Below are 24,231 nucleotides of genomic sequence, written 5' to 3'. Positions count from 1 at the left end.
TTAGCCTCAATTTTTCAAATTCGTCGTTTCTAATCCGCGTTAATCTTCTCTATCCTTAGCCATTCTTGTTCCTTTATGGTTTATCATTATGTCATTGGTGTTTTTCTATCTTATTAAACTGTTATTTTCCAGGTTTCCTGTACCTTCCGTATCTGAAGGTTTATCCTGTCCATTTGACGCGGTGAACCAGCTTTTTCACTGTAAAAGTACACAAAGGAAAGGTTAACAAAGGTTGCTAGAGATAAAGTTCGATAGACTGTAAACAAGCAGGCGCGGATCCATACCGGTTTCCACCGTTTTACGGAAATCGGTCAGAATTTTCATAATAAAAAAAAAATCAATAGATGTGTATATATTTTCAATAAAAGTAAACTGCAAGTTGGACATTCATTTTTTTAAATTCTTTTTTGCTAATTACCGGAAATAGACAAGGGTCATAGACACGTTCTGGCGGCAAAATTTTACAGCCGGGAAATCACTAGTCTCCCGACGGCGGTCACGCCATCGCATCATCGCCTCGGGCGTCTAGACCAAAATTAGACTTCCCCGGGCGATTGTGCAATTCCGCTACTCGGTTAGCCTGTATGATCATTCATTCTGGAATAATTCTTCCTAGCTCACAACAGTGAGATGCAGCCGAGAAAAACGCGGTAGAAAGCAGCAAAACTTATCTCCCAGCCGCTAACAAGCACTGGCGAAAATCAGTACAAAACTATGCATAATGATGATCGCTTAAGTACTAAGGAATAGGTTACATAATCCCCAGGGGTCACGGAGAAACGTGAAACCCAAACGCAAAGAAAATTCTATTCGCTACAAACTCACTGACTTCTTTCTATTCGTTATTGTTTTCATCCTATGGATAATAAGATTTTGCTTTGGAAAACCAAACAACAGTACTACGTCAATAAAAAACCAACCAATGGGAATAAAGTCTTTTGAAAAGGCATACCCACAATGAGCCTACTTCAACAAAGCGCGCTCTTTTCGAAGTATTATAATCGTGTTCCACTGCGAGCGTTCGGGTATCAGGTTAACAACTACACAGCTGAACAGAGGTAAGGGATTTTTACTCTAACTCTTTTCAATTTCTTCTTCTTCTTTAAAACATGACACACAGATCGTTTCTTTGGTGCCAGTTGTAAATGATATGTTTTTGACTTTTTGCTTAGCTGTTCCTCGGGGTCGTTTTTCAAGAAACGCTCCAACTGAAAATTCATGTGAATTGTTCGGTGATAGCAGTGATTCCTCGCAAATTTGAACTTTCCCCCGAAAACCACAAAGTAAACCATTCCTTTTTTGCATTATCGCTCTCACGAAGTTTACCGGGTCTTCTTTAATTTTTAGTTGATCCAAAATTTCGTTTAGACTGCTAATACAAATTGTATACATTGTAGAATAAGATGAAAATTGAGTCTAGCATTGCCCTCGTCATTATTACAAACCAGACAGACGAGGCAACAGAACAGTTGAACTCGTCTGGAAACTCATTTTCGCGTCTTTTCTTATCGACTTCATTGACTAGTAAAAGCAATGGTCAGTTTTTTAATGCCAGTCACTGTTGTTGACGTCGCTTTTTACTCAGACCATCTAAACTGCTTTACATCTGCTTTTAAAAACAATGAATAACACTGTCGTTGGCGAAATTATTCTCGAGTCTGATTGTTGTGGCTATTGTTGTGGCCTTGTCACACTTGTATTTCTGTAATGTATTTCCAGTAATGTATTTTCAGCAATATATTCTTGCGTAATGTGTTTTTGTTCTCCACATTTACCTTAAGGACTTTCGCGCTAAAATTTTCCAGCAGATAGGTTTTTTTCCATTTTTACTGCAATCAGATAATAAGTTACTTGTGTCAGAAATGCAAAAACAAATTGGGTATCACCGACTTCGTTTCGGAGATAAAGCGTGTGGAAAGCTACCCTGATTTTGAAAAATTGGCGCACGAAATTCAGCATGGTCTACAGGGGTTTATAGTTAAAAGTATCGATCTTAGTCACACTTCGTAGCAAACACATTTTGTTGCCAACGTTTTCACAAAACCTAAGCCTTCAAGAGGCATTTGAAACCGCCGTAAAGATAAGCAGAGAGCTAAAAATAACGGAATTCGATGGCGCATTTTGCAAAAAATTCAAATTTCTAATCGATAGATTTTCTTCATTTTTTCGCTTAAGGTAGAAAATCGGTAGAGAAAATGATCCATCAGAAGAAAAATAGGTCACCAAACGTCAAAGATAGTTAATTCCAGGCAAATATGTAGCAATGGCCATCTGCCCTATCATTGTTCATTTTATTACTTAGCGCGTTCATCGATGCAGGACGTGGCGTGTGAATTTGTGTGCACAGTAAAAATGCGCAGAAACAATTAGCGCGAACGTCCTGAACATTGTGTCGAAAGCTAATAAGTTGCTAGGTCTTCTAAAGCGTACTTGCCCACTATTAAACTTGACAGTCAGACGGACATTATATCTGTCGCTTGTTAAATCGCAACTTTGCTTTGGAACGCAAGTGTGATAACTACCGTTACTGCTCCAGCGTAAGAATGATCTTGGACATCTTGCAGGGGGGCAAAAAAAAGTACAGTAAGTTATTATTTAGAAACGGAATAGAACCAAAGGCTTTGCTAGTTTTCCAGTTAGGTTTTCGCAAAAGCGCCTTTTCGTCAAACCGCATCTCTTAGCCGATTAGTCGCCCATATTTCAGATTTCAGCAACGGTTGGAAAGCTACCATATGGCATACTAGGCCGCCTTCGGCAAGCGAGCAAAATTGGAATGTTGGTGTATCCTCTGAGTTGACATATAATAAGTTTGGTAGGCGACAAACGAGGTGAGTTTCTTGACTGGCATTAAATTAACTATTATTCTCTGATGGCAGATCTCTAAGCCCTGCGTTCAGGTTTCCCTGTGAACAATACCCATGAACTAAATGCAGTTATTTTTAATAGTCTGCTCTAAATTGAATTTCGTTTACCGCACTAATAATTGATAGCGTTGAACTCGCCAATTACTGTCGAGCCAGTTATTTCGTGTATACAGCTGCTTGGCAACCAAACCAGTTCAACTCTCGTCTGGAAACACATTTGAGAACATTCTCTCATCAAATTCTGTAATAGGTAAAGGAAACGATTTTTTTAATGCCAATCGTTTTGTTAGCGTCGCTTTTTAATCAGGCCATCCAAACTGTTGTATTTCTGCTTTAATTAAAAGGTCGATCTGACTGCCTCTAGACAAATTATTCTTGAGTGTTGTTCTGGCTATATTGTTCTAGTCTTAGTTTCTTCCATTGAAGTTATCTCTTTGTTTTAGCCGATTAACAGAGGTACTTACAAATGGAACTTTTTATATATTCAAGGCACACTTATTTAGTACTTAGAAGTACTAAATAAATCAACTTTTTGCAAATTATATTTGTTTTGGTCAGTACATATCAAACCCCCTTCGCAAAATTGCATTTAAGCGTTTGGATGGCAAAATAAAAAAGAAAAGACAGACAAATGAAAAAATAAATACATAAGCTAAAATGTTCTGGACCTCTTATCCTAAAGTTAACTCATAACATCATTTCTTTTCATTTTATCCAGAATGACTTCACCTCAAACCATATGGCTATGTGCCTTCCTCTTTATTGTGTACGGGTTAATTCCACTGACCGATGCTGAGAACAAAGTTATCTGCCTTAACATGGAATATGCTGGACCCATAGAAGAAGTTATTGCCAGAAAACCAACCGAACTAGCAGAGGCGATAAAAAACGCAGCCTCAGAAACCGAAGAGTTTGCCCTAGCTATGGTTGGTCTTGCAATAGATCAAATACCAGTTGTTGGAGCGATGCTGAGCACGATGTTTGAGCAACTCGTTAGTATTTTTGGAGGGGAAGTGGATGTGAAGGAAGTTTACGAGTCCTTGAAGGAAGAGATCGATCAGCTCAAAGAGTATATGGACCAGGAGATCGAGGAATTGAAATTAGACCAAATCAAGAATGTGTTTGGAACAAGCAAGGGTGGAATGCTGGGCTATGCTAAACACTGTAAAGACATTTACAAGGATGATGCAGATGATATGTCAACTTGCCTGGAGAATCTGCGAGCTATGATGGTTGAGCAGTACCACTTCTTCCTGCCAGAAGACGAAAAGGCCAGCTCCTATGAACAGACCTTGCCTCTGTTCCGCATGTACGGACAACTCTTTGTGGACACAGTATTGGACCAGATTCATGTAGCCAAGAAAAGAGGCAAGAACAGCCAGGCAGCAGCACACGCACAAGCCTTAATTACAAAAGTAGCTGAATTCAAGGCACATGCCGTGGATTCTGTGAAGAAGATTCTCCGTCTTCAAGTTTCGTCTCACATCATGCCGCCCACAGGCAACCCTAAGTGTGCACCTATGCCTCAAGGCTTCTCGATGTGTGTCTGCACTTTATCAATAGGAGCGAGCAAATTCAACGCAGTTGACAAGACTGGATCCCCAACTGACAAGACCAAAAACTATTGCGTGGGAATTACTTATGGGTCTTATGATTCCTGTGCTTATACCAAAGAAGGATATGAAAAGAACTACGCTCCGAAACACGCCAAGGCTGTAGCAACTTACTGGAAAAAACAGCTGGGCGAAACAGTTGTCGAATGGGTGAAGGCTGCCGACGCCCTAAAGCCGATGGTGGCAAAACACAAGAGGTGAGATTTGGCTGATTTTTTCACGATGCTGTAAATCTTTTGTAACTTCAAGTATAAAAATTTTATAGAATGCTGGAGTACTACTTAAATTATCAATTTCTCTCAATCATGCTAGGAGCACAAAGGATGGAGCTCTGGGGTTAACTCTACATACGGAAAACAGTAAAATGCGCGTGTGTTTAAATAGCTTAATGAAAAAACATAAGTTTGGGAGATTTTGAAAAAATGTTTTATAGTCGTGTGACATGAGCAACGTAGGGCTTTTTTGTTTTAACATTTTTCCAATCCAAGTCCTAAAACCTAATTATTAAACAAAATAATATGACACGAAAGTTGAGCCGGCATGATTACTAAGTATTGACACATTTAGACTGGATTAGTGTTTTTCATTTGTCCTTGAAACTCGACACCGCAGTAATTTATTTTTTGCTCATGCCACAGGTCCCTTTCCTTATTAGAAAGGATCCAGTTTGAACGCGAAGTCGAGGCTGTGATCGCCAAGGAGAAACGGATGATGAGGAAGAGAAACATGGCAGAAGACTGACGCCTGTCTTCAGCCGGTTTTTTTTTTTTCCAGATGGGTGTTATAAAGCAATTTCACGTTTTTTGAGTCACCATTAATTTAGCACACAAAATAATAGTTTCGTTTCAGACCTGTCGGTTTTTGTAAGCCCTCGGTTTCTCGGATCAGCATCTTGTGATTTTCATGAATAGTAGCGAAGGCTCTGGGACAAACGAAAGCGTTTTATTCTCACACTTGCACAACACCGACTGTGCCATGTATATCCGTGTTAACATGAAGAAGGACAGGTGAAATTTGCTTTACTCTCTTAGGGTTATTTTTGTGAAGCTCGTATGGATGTAAAACTCGTATGAACTTTATAACTACAATAGCGAGTGGTCAGTTGAATCACTGTGAAACACTGCGTGAACAAATTAATAAAGGAAATCATAGCTAATCCGTTGTACCGCCTCCGGCTTTGTAAGTCTTTTAGATGCAAAGCCGATTTAAAAGTTATATTACGATTAAGTCTTAGCCAAGTCTTGCACTGGTATCATTTCTCCCGCTTGACCAAATCAAGACTTGGTTCCTGTCTCACGCGTCCAACCATATCAAGGCGGCTTGCGTTAATTACATTTTACGAGGGAATTCCTATGACCACGTGGTTGCCATTTGACACGCACAACCTTTTCTTCGTATCAGTTCTGATGCGGAAACCTTTGCCACAAGTTGAATGTTACGCGTTACGCCAAGTTAAAACTGATTTCGCTATTGCCGTCTGAAATGCGATAGATAAAGATTAACCTTAAAGGTCCTCTCTCCTGCACAAAATCTCCTTATATATAATAAACTTCGGCTGACGTTTACAGCACATTTTAACCTTCTGCGGGCAACCAACTGCTAACCAAGAAGTCAAGGCACTTAATGGCTTAGGAAAACAACTTATTTGTTGGCTGGGATAAATTAAAATCCTGACAAGAGTGTTCTAAAGAAACATGTATTTAGCTCTTAGAACCAAGAAAACGAAAGTTTGACCTCTGTGACAAGGAAACACAAGTTTTGCCTAGTTGATGGTACTAGCTGATCCGTTTAACAGTCGACTGGGTCAGGCTTCACTTTAAGTTGGTCGAAACTCGCTCCCTAAGACCGTATAACAAGACCATGTGAATGCGCAAGGGCCGATTGAAAGAAAGATTGTCTTTCAAGAGGATTACTGATTGTCTCGTCAATTATATTGTCTAAACTAATAGCCTCTTGAATATTTATTGCATTGTTTCACCACGTACGAAAACTCCAACATTGCCCAAGCTAAGCCTCAGAAGAAGCCAAGAAATTATTTGTGCATCTGTAGTTCGCCATTTGCACATTATTAATATATCCTGACTGAATTCAACAAAGAAATTAAAAAGCGCCAAAATCTCTGTAATGTGGTTGAATGGATTTTCCAGTTGGCTCGCCCCGGCTTAATAAAATCAGCAATGACAGCCGGGAATGAGCCGGCAAAAGATATATTTTCACCAATCATGTACTGTAATTTGACAATAAAAGGAGGGGTTAGGATAGAGGTGCTTGAACCTCAATGATCAGCTAAATTTTAGGCAATTTCTCATGTATAAGTCAAAAGTTTACTTTAGTTTTCAGCTATCATTAAATTTTTCAGATCTAAGCTCTCGAGTATTTAGTTATAAAAAGCTTATTTCTCTGCTGATAGTTCAACTTTTGACGCCGGAATTATCAGCTTTAAGTTCAACCTCATCTTGGCCTTATAAAAGAAGAATGACTGCAAAATGTGTGCACATGTTTAAGTGGCAGTCCCGCTAAAAGCGGTCCACTCGACTTCGAGACCAAAAATAATTTTCCTTCATTTTTTGTCAGTGAAAAGGGTTTGACATATGTATATAAAAAAGCAATTTATTATTTTCCAATTCCTTATTTTTGCTTTGCTACCAGCCAAAATTGAATTTTGGCCGAACTGAGATTGCCGACCGTGATCAGAAAGGTAAAATTCACCGATTTTGTGAAGCGTGCTACGTCGCCTAAAATGCAGCTCACGGAATTTAGTTTTCATGCGAATTTTAAGTCACATTCATTACTTTGACTGACGAAATATGGAAACTTTTCGAAAAATTCTAAGCTTACCAGCGAGGCTGGAAGACACCCTAATCCGAGGCCTTTGATCACCTACTAAAATTTAGCCAAATTTGACGGGGGAAATCTCCAAAGTTGGGTCTAAATGAAGCCTAAAAAGCACCTCACAGTAAATTTCATACCTTAATAAACCGTTCTATAAGTTCAAACCGGTGGGTATCTCCTTGGATTGCACGCAAGAACAAATTAAAATCTGCCACAGTCAGTGTGTTTACATAGCTATCGCTCGTGTCAAAGCGCATTTGCATAACCCTAGCACCCGGTGAAAATACATCTTCTTCCGTTCAGGTTCGTTTCTTGACCTTCTGAGTATACGTAGTGGCAAATAGCTTCCTTTAATACTTGTGTACACTCTAGATCCAATTTTGCGGTGAAGGTTGCGTTAAAGTTGATCAATTCTCAAGACTTGCGAGACTCTAAAAGTAAATAATGGCGCCGGTCTGCAGAAATTAACCGTAGCCATCGTCCTGACCCTTCAATAAATTCTGCCGTTCATTTACCGTTTAATGGCAACTGAATCCTGTACTACTGCCAAGACTACAGGGAGCTTGAGGGCTATATACCCGAATTTGAAAAAACAACAACAATGAACCTTGCAGGTTGCATCGCTGGGAAATGAACCTGAATGAACACGACGCGCTTGAATGGAACTATGTTTTGCGATGAATGATGGGCTTTACTTCTGTTTTATGCTTGATGCTTGTCTTTTAGTATCTTGCACAGCGTATTAAATAAACTTCGCGATCCGTTTATCGGGCCGTTTATACAACGAAAGCTGCACCAGCTTCGTCAAAATGTCACACAAGTGGTAACGTGACCAATTACCCGGAAGGGAGGCACTCCCTTATATGGGCTATACAGGTATCTGTAATGTGAGGCCCCAAAGGTTAGGGTTTTTCAGCCGTTTGGGTCATAAATAGGGTATCGATTTTGGCCATTTTGGTTATAAATTGGGTATGGTTTTAGCACTCTAGTCTTGAATTGGGTATGTTTCTTAGCAGAAGCTACTTTTTCATCATTATCAATAAGACCTTCAACAAATTAAAAGCCCTTCATAACGTATGTTTAGGGCAACTGTGTCAGCCGCAACGGTCATAAATAGGCTATCGAATTTTTGGTCAGGTCATAAAAAGGGTAGCAAAAAACGCAGATTTTGGTCATAAAGAGGGTAAGGGTTTTGGGCACTGGGCCGCACACTCCCACTCAACTTTCCTGGAAGTACCCCCTCCCGTTGGGCCAATTAGCAGGGGCCGAGGGCAAATCCCCTATCCCCCGCGCGCCGATCATTAGATTTGGCAAGATTTTCTCATTTCAATATTAATAATGAAAAACTCACCCATTAATTTTTTGGACTAGTGCAATCTTTTCAGAATGACCGAACGACGACAATCATTGCACCTTTTCAATTTTTATCTACCTTTCCTCGGAAAATATAAGGAGTTGCTAATACATGAGGGCGGAGGAAGCAGACATGGACCTAAAATTCACTTTTCCTTTCCCGTTATCAGCCGTCCGTTTTTTATAGAAAACACAATGGAAGAAAATCAAAAGATGGGATCAAGAAACCTCCCAAAAAGCCTCCATATCGAAGCGCGTGCAGACGTTGAGAGGCCGATTTCTCACTTCCCATTTTTTCTGACAACACCAGAATTATTGGCCATAAAAATAGTTTGTCTTTGATTTCTCCGCCTCGCGAAACATATGGTTAAGTGATGGCACACATCACTGGACAAACTATTTTTATGGCCAAAAATTCTGGTGTCGTCAGAAAAAATGGGAAGGGTAGTAGTCCTATAAACACAAAGTGAGAAATCGGCCTCTCGTCTCGGCAGTAAACGGTAAATGAAAACTTACGATTTTCTTCTTCTCCTAGTGCTACCTCTGCGGCAGAATTTATTGAAGGGTGAGGACGACGGCTACGGTTAATTTCTGCAGACCGGCGCCATTATTTACTTCTCGAGTCTCGCAAGTCTTGAGAATTGATCAACTTTAACGCAACCTTCACCTCAAAATTGGATCTAGAGTGTACACAAGTATTAAAGGAAGCTATTTGCCACTACGTATACTCAGAAGGTCAAGAAACGAACCTGAACGGAAGAAGATGTATTTTCACCGGGTGCTAGGGTTATGCAAATGCGCTTTGACACGAGCGATAGCTATGTAAACACACTGACTGTGGCAGATTTTAATCTGTCCTCGCGTGCAATCCAAGGAGATAGTGGTGGTCTAGTAAAAGATGACAACACGGGCAATGGTTAACTATTCATTCTTTTCATTGCATAATTTAATCTCTTCCTACTCAACAAGATTGTGTGCTCCCTGTGGTTCCAAGCCTTACGGAACCTTACGTATTAGGATAGAAATTGTCCTACCCCTACCCCCTAAAATGGGATGACAGCATTGCGTGACGAACAAACAAGGAACCGCTGCAAGCAAGGATTCAATCAACAATAGATCAAACCATGATCAAACGTAATATTTTGGTGTGGTGCAAAGCAAGCAACTATCTACAAATCACTCAGCAGTTTTTGACTAAGATGCAGTGGTGATCATATGTGTCGAAAGAGGGTCATAGATTCATGGTATTCGACCATTAAATAAGTTGACAGTTGGCGATGTACATCGGACGTTGTGTAAACAAAAGCAAACTTCTGCTTTATGTGCGACCAATGGTGACAGAAACACGTCATATCGGCTTTTGGACCTGCCTTTTACAGCAAATAAGGTTAGAACATTTCGAAATTATCAGCTCTGTGTCTATTTCAACTTAATATAGCTCAAGACATGTGGCGCGTGCTAAAATATATGTCTAACCCGTAAATTGAAATTTGACGACGGATGGTCAAATATCTGCATTTTTAACGTACTTTGAAAAGCTCTCGGGTCGCTCACAATCATTTGCCCAAAGAAATTTTTACAGGAATCTGTAGACCATCCTTCTGCTATTCAACCACCAGAAGCTTAATCCATTTGAAGGTTTCGCACATGGTGAAAATCAATTATTTTTACGAAGTACTTTCAAGTGAATGAAATACATGTCTTCGAAATTTAATTAATTTGCAGCCAACAAAAACCGCAACATTCCCTAAAATCAACCCAGTACACATTTAAACATTGCAGAAAAATATTTGAGTGTTTTAAAGACGGAAGAATGATGTGGTTTTGCATGCGAGGCTCTCAAACTTGTTTAATAAAATGGTGCGTCAAATGACGATTTTAACGGAATTTGGTAATTTGCATATTTCTTTGAAATAAAAGGATATTTTGCCAAAAAAACTATCCAGTAGTTTTTGTCATGCCCTAGCCTATCTACCGTAAAAATATGAGCAAAATCGAATTTTCGATCCTTACCGAGTTATTTTCCATATTTATGGACAGGGACTCTTAACAAATTGACGTCACTTTTTCGTGCGTCTGTCTTGTTATTGATCATGAATTTCGTCATAACATTGTCAAAGTAGCTGTGGATCCACGAGGCGATAGCCGAGAGGATCCGCAGACTACTTTGACAATGTTATAACGAAATTCATTGTCAATAACAGGACAGACGCATTAAAAACTGACGTCAATTTGTTTTTTACGATAAGAAATTGTCAAATTGTCCGCCCTCGCTCGCTGACGCATCGCATAAATTATAAATTCATGCGTCTGTCCGCTTATTGACAATAAAAAATTAGCCAATGAGCGCGCGAGAATTTCTGCAGTTATCGTAAAATTTAATATTGAATCACATTCAGACGTATATGATCAACCCATCACCCAAAGTATTTCTAGAGCGCTAAACAGCCACAAGAAAGGCGGAGTCGGAAGCAGTTTTGTTGTTAGGCGCTGGAGGACTATCGCCAGATATATTTATTTATGTAAACCAGGTTTATTTCCATAAGAGAAACCCGAGTACACGTAGTTATGCCTCTAGTTTTCATATGAAAGGTTTTGTACAAGGTCTTTTTTTTTGAGACAGAGGCCCAAGGTAACTCGGAAATTATCTGTTCGTGGTATATCTTTTTAAGTTTGCTTTGGTTCAAAAGATATGTAATCCTACGATCATGTTTTGACGTCACAGCCTGACAAGTCCCAGGTTTTAACCTACCGTGATTTTTGACCCAGTCAGAAGAGAAATTCTATGTTTTCAGACGGTTAAAGCGAGGTAAAGGGAAAAAAACACGATATGATAGATACAACTTGTTTTTTCGATTTCCTTATCATGACCTCATGTAGATTCAATCAAGTACATTTTCAAAAAACAAAATCTGTCATATACACTCAATAGCAACAAATCGTTTCCTATAAACCGCAAAATGTCAATCTTAACTAGGCTTGTAATTAAGAAGATTTCCGCAGAACATTCGTGCAATAATGACAGATTTTAAGTTACAAAAAAAACCTCATGGCATGGTAATATTTTGAATACAGTTAAGAAGAATTTATTTAGACTTAAGCTCTCAAGCTGACCCCGTGAGAGAAAATTGGACTTGAAGTTATCAATATTTCAATAAAAACAGACGTTTTGCGTTAGTTAAAAACACAATAACACGCGCTTTAAGCATTCTTACGAGGTTTGTCATTGAGTTTCTCGAGAATGCTGGAGGATCTAATCGCGGGGTGAATTAGAGAAATGAACTAAAGTGAGTTGTTTGAAACAGTATTCCAAAAGTTAACGTGCTATGAGTAGATTTTTAGTAAATAACTTTTGCACTCATTAATCTAACTTTGAGAGTAATCCGTCTTAAAGTGTTTTGCTGTAAGTTTAATCGTGGGCTAGTCTTTTCGTATTATATAATTTGTAAGCATTAATTTTCTTTCAAAAAAAAAACTAGTATCACTCAGTTTGCTCTTCGTTGTCACCTTCTCGGCAATTCAAATTTGTGGAACTCTTAGAAGAGGCACATTTATCCAGGATTTCCATACGGTTTGAGATAGCAGTAGCAATAATAGTACATAATTTTGTTTTGTTTTATGTATTTTCCGAACGTAATGTTTGTAACTTTAATAATTATAAATACCTTACTATAAGGGACGGACCATCATTTTTTGGGAGGGAGGGGGGAGGGGGTTGGTTGGACAGTTTCCAAACAAAAATCCTGCGCAGCAAAAACTGTTAAAAAAAACGAGCAAGTGCTTTCTACCATCCTATTGCCCACCAAAAAATTTCATGCACAACCTAAAGGTGAGAAAAATTTCCATGCCTCAGAAAACTGCCTAACCCCCGCTACCCTCAAAAATTAATGGTTCATCTCTAATGTAAATGTCATGGATCTATTTGTTTTCAATAGCGCATATATCGACATGGTAACTATAACTGTGACTATAATGATTTTTACATGTAATGTAAAACATTTGTAGTATTAATTTTACAAAAAGCACAACAAAAAAGACAAGACAAAACACTAATAACAATAGTTCATTCTACAGATCTACCAGGCTTTGCTCTTCTCTTCTATTTACAGCTTTATAATTACTAGATTACGAATACGTTTTTGACAAAAATGGAGTAATGAAGAAAACGTATCAACTATGTGATTTATATTATTGTACGTGTAATTTCCTGATGAGTTGAATGGCTCCCTGGAATTCGTTTTATTATATCTTATCCTGATACGCAGTTCAAATATATGATCTTTCATATATTCACTTGTAATCTTCACCATCTACGAGTATATTACGAACTCACAATGTGACCAGCTCCCAGTTCGCTTGATAGCTCAGTTGGTAGAGCACTGCACCGGTATCGCAGAGGTCAGAGGTTCGAATTCCGTTCAGGTCTGGATTTTTTTCAGGCTTTAATTTCACATCTGCTTAAGTTGTGTGTATAACTGTGATGATCAGTCTTCATATCTTTTTCCGCAGTTCAAATATATAAATTTCATATATTCACTTGTAAAATGAACAATGATAGGGCAGATGGCCATCGCCATAGCTTTGCTTGGATTTAACGATCTTGGACGTTCGGTGAACCCTACTTTTCTTTCCAGAAACAGATTTTGTATACAATTATCTCCCCATTGTCCAAAAATGAACAAAAATTCAATGAGGGAAGTTTTAAAAAATTGCGAGATTTCTCTCCACAGGACATCGAATCATGCCATCTTGCGGCTGCAAGGCGCGTGAAACTATGGTCGCTAAATGTGAACTTGTTCTTTGAGGAACCTCACCAGTTGACTAAATTCACTCAATAGGCCCACTTAAACAATATTTGGCAGAGAACATTTCACTTCAAAGATCTAATTGCAAAAATTTTGGGCTTACAGACACTGTGCCCTTATTCGCTAACGAAGCCCGACTTTTTCAGACTTAGGGTGTTCTTCCGGGCATGTTCTCTCCAAAACGAAGTCAGTGACCCCCCATTTTTTTTTACATTTCTGATATAACTAACTTATCATCTTACAGTTAAAAGTCTCAGAAAAAAAATCAATATTGGAAAACTTTCGCGCGAACTTCCTTAAACCCCATCCAGACACATTAAGTGGAGTTTTTTCTTGTTTTCCTTGTCACTGACTTTCTTAGTTTTCTTCTAAAGGTCTCGGCCGGACTCCTGAAGGCGTGTCTTTTATCAGCTTCAAGGCCGAAGAGTTTTCGTACCTGAACATTACCAGTCTTGGCTTAGAGCATGTCCTAAACGACACTGAGTGTGGGTTTGCCTGTTTAGGAATCACTTCATGCTTTTCTTGTAACCTGGCTGCATTCTCTGATATCAACGGGAAACTGTTGTGTGAACTGCTCCCATCTGACAAGTTCAACCACTCGGACAATTTTACCGGTAGCCCGTTTTGCCATCACTTCAGTATTCCAGTGAGTAAAAACTGATTATTGTTCTCACTTTTATCCCAAGGGGATCAAAAATTTTTCTTAAAATTCAGCCAGAAGCGCCATTGTCTATTACTCACGGCATGCAGTTTGTGCACGATGTTTTATTGCTCGATCAGAATCAGGCTCGGAAAATACACCGAGTGTCATGTTCAACTCTGAGGTTGTGTGGAGGAAGTATCTCATTAGGTTGATGCCGAAGGAAAACGCTATGGTTTTGTCGAACAGAGGCTTGAAAAAAGGTTATTTAAACACATAGTTTAGGACCTTTAGCATATCACTCTTGGGTGAAGTAGGTATCCTCAATTACGATTTACTCTATCTTTGACTACCAAACCGATACAAGACAAACGTAAAACGATAAAATCAGAAGAAAATGCTTCTTCCACCTTTTTGACACACTAAAACTGTAAACTTTTATAAAATTGTTCCTTCTTACTGAACGGGTTGAAACTAGAGAAATATCAAACAACGAGTACCTGTTACCTAATACTTCGACGGCATGTCTGACGAGTTTGATGGAATCATGGTTCGTATTTTTACGAGACGAATTGCGAAGTCGAGACGAAATACGTATTTAAATCCGGCCATAACAGGGTTGTCTCTTTAGTTTTTTAACTGACCAGGTGACGCCAATTTAAATGGGAGATTTTAAAAGCTTTGTCTCTTAGAACTAACTTTTTCCAATTGAACAAGTACGAACTATTTTTGGTAAAAACAGAATCCCTGCTCCTGCATTCCCGGTATGAACAATGCAACATGTGTGGCCAAGTACGAAGATGGTGATTATCAGTGCGCATGCGCTCCGGGATATGTTGGAAAGTACTGTGAAATGGTTATTTCAACGCATTAGTTTGACATATACTTGACTTTTTTTATCGTTTCCTACTGTCACGACGAGATTTATTGGGTTCTGAAAACTGACTTTGAGCTAGTGAATAGCGAAAAGTCAGAAGGGGGTCTAGCTTTAATCCAAGCCAACTTAACCGCAGGGTAAAAATAATTTGATGCTTCTTGACAGGAAACGTGTTAAAGACAGCATCTACCTGTCAACGGAATCATTCCGAAAATCAAGCTAATTAAAAAGCTTGGAAACATTTCTGGCGCTAATCTACGGAACTCAGACTTATATATAAAGCAATGGTACTCGCGATAGCTTTTTCACTGTCAAAACGGGAAAACACTCGGGTTTTTCGCTTTTAACTGAACCGTGTTGTTTTTTTAACCGTAAAAACGTTCACACGGAAATGTTTCCGTTTATAAACTAACGCCTAACAAAGCGGAGAAGAGGAGAACATTGGGGTTTGTGGCGTTATTGGATAATTTTTCTTGCGGTATTGCAGTATTCTCCGAGCCTGCGGGAAGCGGTGTTTTAACATTTTGGACGGTATTAAAAATTATCTTTTAAGTCCTTCAACGTTTTCCAATGCCTTTTCCAGTTTCCCATTGAAAAGGAGTAAGTTATTTTTTTGTTAATAATTAGCCAACACGCGAATGGATGTTACTTATTTTGCTTATTTTGTCTAAATCGAAAATTACAAATTCCTCATTGCTATTCCCGTGTTATTTGTTCTAAACTTGACATACAGAGTAGTGGTTTCGGTATGACATTGAATTTTGACCGATTGAAGTGTGATTGAAGTTGTTCCAAGTGTGACCTATTTTTCCAAGTGTGACCATGTTTTGCAAGTGTACCCCTTTTTCCAAAGTGTGACCCATTTTTTCCAAGAGTCACCAACTTTTCTAAGTGTGACTTATCTTTCCAAGTATTGACCCTTTTTTTCAAGTTTTACCAGGAGTCATAACCGGGGACGGAGACCGTAAGTCTCGGGATTCGCGCGCACCTATGATATGGGACAATTTTTCTATTTTTAGAACAAATTGCGCCATCCTGACGTCATATATCCGCGCGGATTCACGCACATGTCAGGGGCTCTCGCGTGGATGTTGTCACGTTGCGTGATCAAATAGTGAGAGTTGAGAGATTCTCTTGCGTATTTTTCACAGCGATGGCAGGGAATAAGGCAGGGAATACGAACCAGGGCGCTTATATGTAGTTTTATGCTCTGAGCTAACGGAAAAGGTGGGTTTTTCAGGGTCGAAAACAAGACTTCAATCTCGCGCTGGGAATGAATAATAAGATCTGCTCACGCTAGTTGCAAGCTTACGCGTATGTTTTTGCGTTTGTTCTGAATTAAGAATATAGCAAGAAAACTCTCTACTCTGGTATCGAGTTAATTTGTGAGTTTCTCAGACAACGGTTAATCATACCCAAAACCTGTTTTGATGGTTTCTTATTGTTTCTGCTTGTTTGGTGAGTTTGCAAAAGTTTTTGATAGGAAAGTCTGACGCGTACAATTAGCTCATTTGCATAGTGCAGCTCGTGCACTTTCAAGTCCGAGTTGGTGTTTTCAATTGTCAACAAATCTTGAAAAAGATTTCTTTCGTTATCTTTTGTGCTGAGATGCTGCAACAAAAATCACGAACGCAAAAAAGGCTCCTAACATCATTTGTGTTTCTTCAACATAAGCATAGTGAAGTTTTACACTGCGAAAATGAAAGGAGTTTTGATAACTCGATCAACAAAATCGAAATCGTAATTCCAAGTTGATTAAAGAAAGCGTCATCGTAACTTTGCTCATTATTTCTATACTATTCACATATTTTCAGCTAAGCTTTTAATATGTTCTCAAACATTTATCAATCTCAAACATATTTAAAAACTATAGAGCTATTGTTTGAGTTCGATGTACGCTTTCACACGAAAGTGCGGCGGAAGTACAATTTGTCATGTTTACTGACTGTACAAGACACGCAACGGCGGGCGCTCTCATTCATCGACAACAGAGAATTTACTGGATTTTTACACGAATAAAACTGAGCAGTATCTATGGACGTAAAGTTATTAAGCCTTGATGAAACATCAAGCGTTGCTTATAATTCAAGCGAAACTCAAACTAGCAATTATTTTGTTTTACGTTTCGGTCGCGATAGACTGACAAATTCCTCGCAAGCGTGTGACAAGAGGAGCTAGGAAACTATGAAGTCTTGCTGTGTAATGGAAAAGCTGTTAATCTTCAACATATGTAAAATTTAAAGTGGAGTAATGTACACCTCATGTAAAAGAAGCATCCGTCGGAACACAACTTGGTCAGCGATATATATAAGCTTACAGCGGAACATACCTAAATTCGACACTGTCTTACTTCACTCAGACTGGGGCCGCCTGCGACGAAAATACTTAAGCAAAATTCCAACAGACGTAAACGCGTTGAGTTGTGGGCCAAAAACATGAAAAATTTCGGGAATTTCGGACGCCATTTCCCCCGCGCGACATCCGCAAAAATCCTCGCAGCATGTACGCGCGTGTGCCGCAGGTGATGGCGCAATTTGTTCTAAAAATAGAATTATTGTCCCATATCATGGGGACAACCCCAATACTTGAAATGGCGCGCGCTTACGGTCTCCGTCCCCGATTATGACTCCTGGTTTTACCTATATTTTCAAATGTGACCCATTTTTCCAAGTTTGACCAATTTCTCCAAATATGACCCTTTTTTCCAAGTGCTACTGATTGTTCCAAGTGTGACCCTTTTTTTCATGTTTGACGCACGTTTCCAAATGTGACCCACTTTTCTAAGCGTGACCCATTTTTCCAAGGGTGACCCTTTTTGTCAAGTGTGACCCGTTTTTCCAAGTGTAACCCAGTTTTCCACGTGTGAAAAGTTTTTCTAAGTGTGACCCAATTTTCCATGTGTGACCCTTTTCTGCAAGTATCATCTCTTTTTTCCAAGTGTGGACCATTTTTCCAAGTGTGAGTCATTAAAATAAAATAAAAAACGCTTTTCCGAATATGGCGCCCTATTTCCCAAAGAACCAAAGTTTACTAATCAAGTTCGTTGCCGGTGGGATTTGAACGGGCGGATGAGATCAACATCGCTATGTCTTCTTGATCTCTAGCAAACGTTGTAGGGAAATTTTAATTACTTGTCTGGTTTGTCTTTGACACGCCGTTAAACTTTGAGAGTTGATAAAACATTCATTAATTCTCTTCGCTAAAATAGACATAACTTTTGAAAGAAGCAAAAAAAAAGAAATTCTTTGACACTGTGTTTTGGTCTGATTACCGGGCAACATTCTCTCCAAATTTCAGCGAAAAACGTTGAAACTTCTCCGGAAACGAACTCAAAATGTACGCTTCACTCGCTAAAATTTTCTTTTCGAGATACGAAAAAACTATAGTTTGGGGTGTTCTTCCGGTTTAATGAGATAAGTACACAAAACGTGGGAAAATAATGACGCCTTGACCGATAAAGTGACGGCTCATTTTACTTTAACAAAATATAGCTCGTATTAATAATACAACGGAGTCTCAATTGCTGCCTTCGGCGGGAAATATCCTTTGCCAGATCTGAATTCCATCGCTCGTGCGCCCAGGTTGGTGAGAATATAATTTTCGCTTCTTTCTTTCTTTCGATTTTTAAAACGCCTAAGCTTAGTTTGAGATGCTGCAGACAAAGAAAGAGCGCACTCCTAAACAACGTGAAGGAAACCCACGAGATACCGATTGAGTTGAGATGTTACTGTTACCGCTTCGAACGGAGAAAGCGCAGCCAAAGAAGCGATGCTTGGAGAATATCAAACATCTTCCTCAACCAGTGCAAGCAGCTTCTCCTGCTCGAAGCAGGAACCTTTGTCGCTAGCAGCCAACGCATCAGCCCTATTGTGATAGAATGTTTTTGAAACCTTTTCCCTCTGACTTTTTCCTTCGTGGTGCTTCCTTGGCACTTGCAAATGGACATGAGCTTTTGCCCTTCTTCGACGACATATTTAAGCTTACATCAGCAATCTACAAACTGAGAACACTCAGAACAGCTCGTCGGCTACCAAACACAAACGTTTGACAATCGTACGTACGCGGCAATCTGTGAAGCAAGTTTTTAATGCAAATTTATTCCTCATGACAACTCGTTGACAGCTATCAATTAGAGGTAATAATGGAAAGAAAAGTTTTTCGTATATAACTTTGCTTAGAATCAATCTTTTTTCATACTTTTTTTTCGCTGAAGCGCTAACTATGGCTGAAGCGCCCACCAAAATGAAAATTTGGCGGTTACAAGATTTGTCATGATTTTTGGTAGCGCCAAACAAAGTTCATCAGCTTTGTCTGGAGTGTTAACGGGACTTATCGCAGACCAACGCTAATGAGTCTGTTGCTAAGGGGGCGATGACCATTCGTGTTGAAAGCCACGCCCAGGTAACTTGCACTAGTTGATGCCGTACGGAAGTAAGGCGAGTTTCCATCACCGCACCAGGAATTGCAGTCCTTGTAACAATTCTGCGTGTGACCTGAAACGAAGAATCCAGCGTAGAACGAGGTATTGCAGATCAACAGCTGGTAATCGTAAGCGTTATTTGCTCCCACGCTGTTCCACTTTCCATAGGTGCCAGCATTTTTCCCATAGTTATCAGCGGCCGTTATGGACTGGTTGACTAATCGCTTGAAGTAGGTCTTGTTTCCAGTTTGATGATCAACAAAAATAATTTCTGTAAACTGAAACAATACCAACAAAAACAAGTTGTTCCTTATTGCTTTTTAAACTTGTTTACACGTCTGAGAGAGAGATTTTGAGCTTGTAAAACCAACAGCTTCCAAATTTACTTTCTAAGCAGTGAAATAAGTTCCAGTTGGCGGTACGAAAGGAACATACATAGATTTCTTATCAAATTTTGACCATTTTGTTGTTCATCCGCTGAGTGAGTCTTTGCATAGAAATGTGTTTCAGAAGTGCTTTCGCATCCCTGTCTCAGGCTAAGAATTTTAAGACAAAGAAGTGTATTTTTTGCAATTTTATTTCTTCTTTTTCTCTTCAGGTTTGGTTTCAACAGAGAAGATATGTCAAAAACTGGAGAACGAGTCTCATCACATTTCCAAACACCTGCAAGTTTATCAAAAATATTTCGACTCGCTTCTCCGTGTTTTGAAATGCGATGAAACGCTTTCTTTCGTGGTTGGTACATTATAACAAGGAGAAGAGTAGTGCATAACCATTTTATGTCGTTCGGTTTTATCGCTTTAAACTTGCCACGATAAAATGTACTGATAGTAAATAATATGTTGCTACTGAAAGAAATATATTAACTTACCGGGATGTTGTTACAGTTGGTCCTGTAGCCGTCACTTCCATATGGAAATTGAGCGCTGTATGTGACTTTAGTCTTGGGTTTGACATATTCATCAGTAGTGTAACACATGGTCCATCCTCCATTGTATGACGTCATGTCACAGTTGGCCAGAAATGCATTTGAATGGCTTCCTCCATCCGGGTCCAACCAGTACATGCCATCTCCCTCGGATTTACCCCGGTTCTTGATCTCCTCACAGGTAACTCCAACACCTGGTCACAAAACAAATATAACACGACTGCAACGAGATCGTCAAGGAAGAGTTGTGAGAGCCCTATCCTTCATTAAAAATTAACTTACAACACATGCAGAGAGGAAGCCACATCAGCCTTCGCTGGGTTACATACGGGTCCTTTATCCAGCGCTATCTAGGTCGAATTGGAATTTGGAAATGCTATATATATCGGGAGAGAAACCCACGGGGCAAGCGAGAACCAACAATAAACTCAACCAACATATGACATTGATAGTTCGTATAGAGTGATCGTCCGTGTAACCTACAGCGACGTTACGACACACTTACTGACCAACGTGAAAGACAGAGACGAACCTAACAACAGACAGGGAGCAGTTTACAAGATCAAATGCTCCGACTGCCAGGCTTCCTACATTGGTGAGACTGGCAGAAACCTTAACACGAGACTGACTGAACACAAACGAGCCACGAGAAATGGTGATGCCAACAATCACATTGCTGTACATCATCAACTAACAAACCACAACATTGACTTGGAATCTGCTGAGTGCTTAACTTACAGTACAAACTATTTTCAACGACTGACTCTGGAAGGCTGGTACACTAACCTAGAACAAACGCCTCTTAACAGATGTCAACAACTACCGGCGCCTTACAAACGACTTATCCATGACGGAAACGAAACCGACAAACGGACTTCTAACAGACCGACTTAACAATACACGGACCAAAACCCGACCTATTTGACTACAATAGACGGATCGAAACCCACCAATGACTGATGACAAACTTTACACGAGTCTTTCAGCCAATACCATCATGGCAATACTGACCAATCACGTTCAACGGACCAGACTTATAACATCATCGACTGACAAACACTATTCACTTGACTCTGAAGATGACTTCCGCTCAGGTTGTCGAAACGTCAGTCACCAACAACAGTTCTTTTCAGAAGTACACTCACCCGGACGATCACTCTATACGAACTACTGATACTCCTGGGTTCAAACCATTTACTATGAGATGACATTGAGCTGGAAATTGAACTAAGGTCACCATGATAGGTGGCGAGGGCTCTCACCACTGCCTTATCGCTGCTGCCCAATGATGAAAAGACTGTTTACTAAGTGTCGCTCCTTCTTAGTCAGATTTGACTGGTCACCGTATCTGTCACAGGCACGATAGTTTGTGGAGCAGACCTCGAAAATTAAGGAGTCTTGCCTTGTAATATAATAGCAAGCGAAATTAATGAACAAGTTTTCGATCTACAAAATGACGATGACGCATACCGAGGGTGAGCTGGGATGAAGTGAGGTGATATGATATAACATGAAATAATATTAAATATAACACGTCAATGTGTTACGTGTTAAAATACCCGTTTCGCAGTGTTTTCCAAAATATCTTGGAGCGCATGCGCACTGATAATCGCCATCTTCGTACTTGGCCACACAAGTTGCATTGTTCATACAAGGATTACTGGAACAAGGACTCTGTTTTCAGGGGGAAAAAAAGCATGGTGTTGACATGTAAGCGCTAATAGTTTGTTTTTAGATTAGATTTACGCCAGTTGAGTAAATCCAGTTTACGCCAGTTTATATCAACTGACATGACTTCAGTCATCCATGAAGACGTTTTGTAAAAACTGTTTGTAAGTGTCCAATTTAGAGAAACTATCATCTTATGGATAATCACAATTTTCAATCATTAAACCTGTGAACATCTTCCATTGCAAGAAACTTTTTCGCAGATCTGCGAAAGTTTACGAACTTATTTAGACCGTTCGCGTTTCTCTGAATGCATGTTGTTTAATATAAAAACAGAATCAATTCTTCGCTTACCCAGGGGCGGGGGAGAACACTCTGCGACGCCTGGCACTTTTTGTGTATCTGAATCATCCAACAAAAAATGACGTCACATCCGGTAAAAAAGAGCGCTGAGCGGCAAAATCAAATTTGAACATGGCATAATCGTTCTCTCAGTAAGTAAAATGGTAATATTTTGCAATCGGCCGGATATTTTTAACGTTATATTTGGCCACGATAAACAAAATTTTGTCTTCTTCCTCGTCATATCAGTTTGTTTGAAGGACAGGGTAATTATTTATTCAAAAACACGCTGTTTTGAAGGCGTGTTTTTTACGAAATGTCGCCATTTCTTCCTCGCTGAATTCCACAGGAGTCATCGTTTGTGTGGAAATAATGAATTCTAGGTAAGTTGCACTCAATTCAAATATCCTATTCTCTTAGGTAGGCATTACACTAAGAAAAATGCACAATGACAGGTTTCTAGACATGGGGGAACCTTATTAACAGAAGCGCCTTTTTTAAAATTTACTCTTGCCAAACACTCGAGAGTACTTGAGTGCTGTTAATCGTATCACTGCAAGAATAGACCCACACAGATAACGCGCTTTGCAGAACTTTCTTGCCGATCGACACTAACACAAACTCGTGTGTTTGCTCATGACTCAAACTGATGCCATAAAATATGTTACGATTGGTTAAGAACCTTAAACAAGATATGTTTTCCCTAAGCAATCCCTTAATTGATAAACGCTTCGTTACAGGCAGGCCGTGAACCCCTTAAAAAAAAGCAAGAGGATTAGTTTTAACGGCGATTAAGTAATTTGGACATGTCGTGGTTTTTTCTCATTTATAATCAAATTTATTTTTCCGTTTCAACAGTGTTTGACGTCAGCAGCGCTAAGTTCCAATACCCCCCCCCCCCAACTGAGGTCAAGCATGCACCTTTAATTTCCTCAAACCCTCTCATTTGCCCTGTTTGCAGACCAAGTTCCTCATCTATTAATCCCTGTCATATTGGCAACCCATTTTGAAAGGTTACTAAAATATTGTGCATTATATTTCAGTGTGCTTTCTCTTTGTAATCTTACGTCAAGATATTTCAATCCCTAAGGAAACGAGAGAACACTAGCAATACTGACAATTTTCAGTAATTCATCACTTTCAATATGCCATCTAAACAAATTGTTCGTAAACAGTAGTGAAATTTCATGCCCCTACACCTAGCCATAAAAGGAAGTCTGGGAACAGGCAATAGCAACAGTGACACTGCCAGGCTGGTGAATTTTACAAGCTAATGAACTCATGTCTAACAATGATGGGTGATGATGAAGCATGGTGCAGTGAAACTGAAGAATCAGACTGTGAGTGACAGTGATAGAGTCAGTGTCGTGAGAGTGATGCTAGTGTCTGTGAACTTGGACCAGATCAGCAAAGAAAAGGTTTTGTACTAGAAATTGACAGAGAGCAACAAGTTTGTGCTAAAAAACTGAAGAAGCTGGCTCAGACCAGTCTTAAAGCCAGCATCTACTTACAGTACTTGTCAAGAGTTCCTGACTTGTGTATGTGGGAAGGTTCTCTGTAATGACCTATATGGGGAGGCTCAGCTCACGATGAGTACCTTTTTCAGGCTTCAGGTATAAACTTAATGATAGGGATTTCACAAGTTGAGGTGTATGAAAGGGTAGGAAAATCTGTCATTTAGGGATTCCATTCTTCTGGTTCTAAAATGTTGTTGAAAAGCTCTCATTTACTCTCCTCAGCCAGAATGAAGAGATTCTATAACATTATTTATTAACTTCTTTCCAAGGGAATAGAAAAGGGATGCAGTATTCTTAAATAGGTTTGTTAAGGGGGTACATTTACCCTTTTGCAATGTAAGGTCGACAAAAGAGGTGCCATTTCTATCAAAA

At 39.4% G+C, this 24,231-nt stretch overlaps 3 protein-coding genes across 3 annotated transcripts in view; 1 reads left to right on the top strand and 2 right to left on the bottom strand.

The window, feature by feature from the left end:
• The first annotated feature begins 531 nt into the window (after positions 1–531).
• Positions 532–5,638, top strand: LOC145497106 (uncharacterized). Its single transcript, XM_081476900.1, has 3 exons — positions 532–1,058; positions 3,583–4,674; positions 5,116–5,638. The coding sequence occupies exons 1-3, from the start codon at positions 958–960 to the stop codon at positions 5,216–5,218; spliced, it is 1,296 nt and encodes a 431-aa protein (XP_081333026.1). The 5' UTR covers positions 532–957; the 3' UTR covers positions 5,219–5,638.
• Positions 5,639–6,275: 637 nt separating this feature from the next.
• LOC145496850 (voltage-dependent calcium channel subunit alpha-2/delta-2-like) overlaps positions 6,276–24,231 on the bottom strand; it is a 132,345-nt gene continuing 114,389 nt past the window's right edge. The window contains exon 41 of the transcript XR_014050614.1: positions 6,276–6,286. The gene's annotated coding sequence lies outside the window, so the exon portion shown is untranslated. The remainder of the gene's footprint in view (positions 6,287–24,231) is intronic.
• Positions 18,559–21,997, bottom strand: LOC145496862 (uncharacterized). Its single transcript, XM_081476627.1, has 3 exons — positions 21,892–21,997; positions 20,276–20,526; positions 18,559–19,682 (listed from the first exon to the last, which is right to left on the bottom strand). The coding sequence occupies exons 1-3, from the start codon at positions 21,980–21,982 to the stop codon at positions 19,314–19,316; spliced, it is 711 nt and encodes a 236-aa protein (XP_081332753.1). The 5' UTR covers positions 21,983–21,997; the 3' UTR covers positions 18,559–19,313.

Source organism: Orbicella franksi, chromosome 9 (genome assembly GCF_964199315.1).
Source record: "Orbicella franksi chromosome 9, jaOrbFran1.1, whole genome shotgun sequence".
NCBI lineage: Eukaryota > Metazoa > Cnidaria > Anthozoa > Scleractinia > Merulinidae > Orbicella > Orbicella franksi.
This window is presented reverse-complemented; position numbering and strand designations above follow the sequence as displayed.

Bases quoted from the DNA above. Each gene is read 5' to 3' on its own strand.
- LOC145496862 (XM_081476627.1), bottom strand. From the start codon at position 21,982: ATGAACAATGCAACTTGTGTGGCCAAGTACGAAGATGGCGATTATCAG. The intron at 20,527-21,891 runs GTATTTTAACAC...TTTTGTGACCAG, and splicing joins TGGAAAACACTGCGAAACGG to GTGTTGGAGTTACCTGTGAG. The intron at 19,683-20,275 runs GTAAGTTAATAT...GTATTGTTTCAG, and splicing joins CCAACTGTAACAACATCCCG to TTTACAGAAATTATTTTTGT.
- LOC145497106 (XM_081476900.1), top strand. From the start codon at position 958: ATGAGCCTACTTCAACAAAGCGCGCTCTTTTCGAAGTATTATAATCGT. The intron at 1,059-3,582 runs GTAAGGGATTTT...CATTTTATCCAG, and splicing joins AACTACACAGCTGAACAGAG to AATGACTTCACCTCAAACCA. The intron at 4,675-5,115 runs GTGAGATTTGGC...CTCATGCCACAG, and splicing joins ATGGTGGCAAAACACAAGAG to GTCCCTTTCCTTATTAGAAA.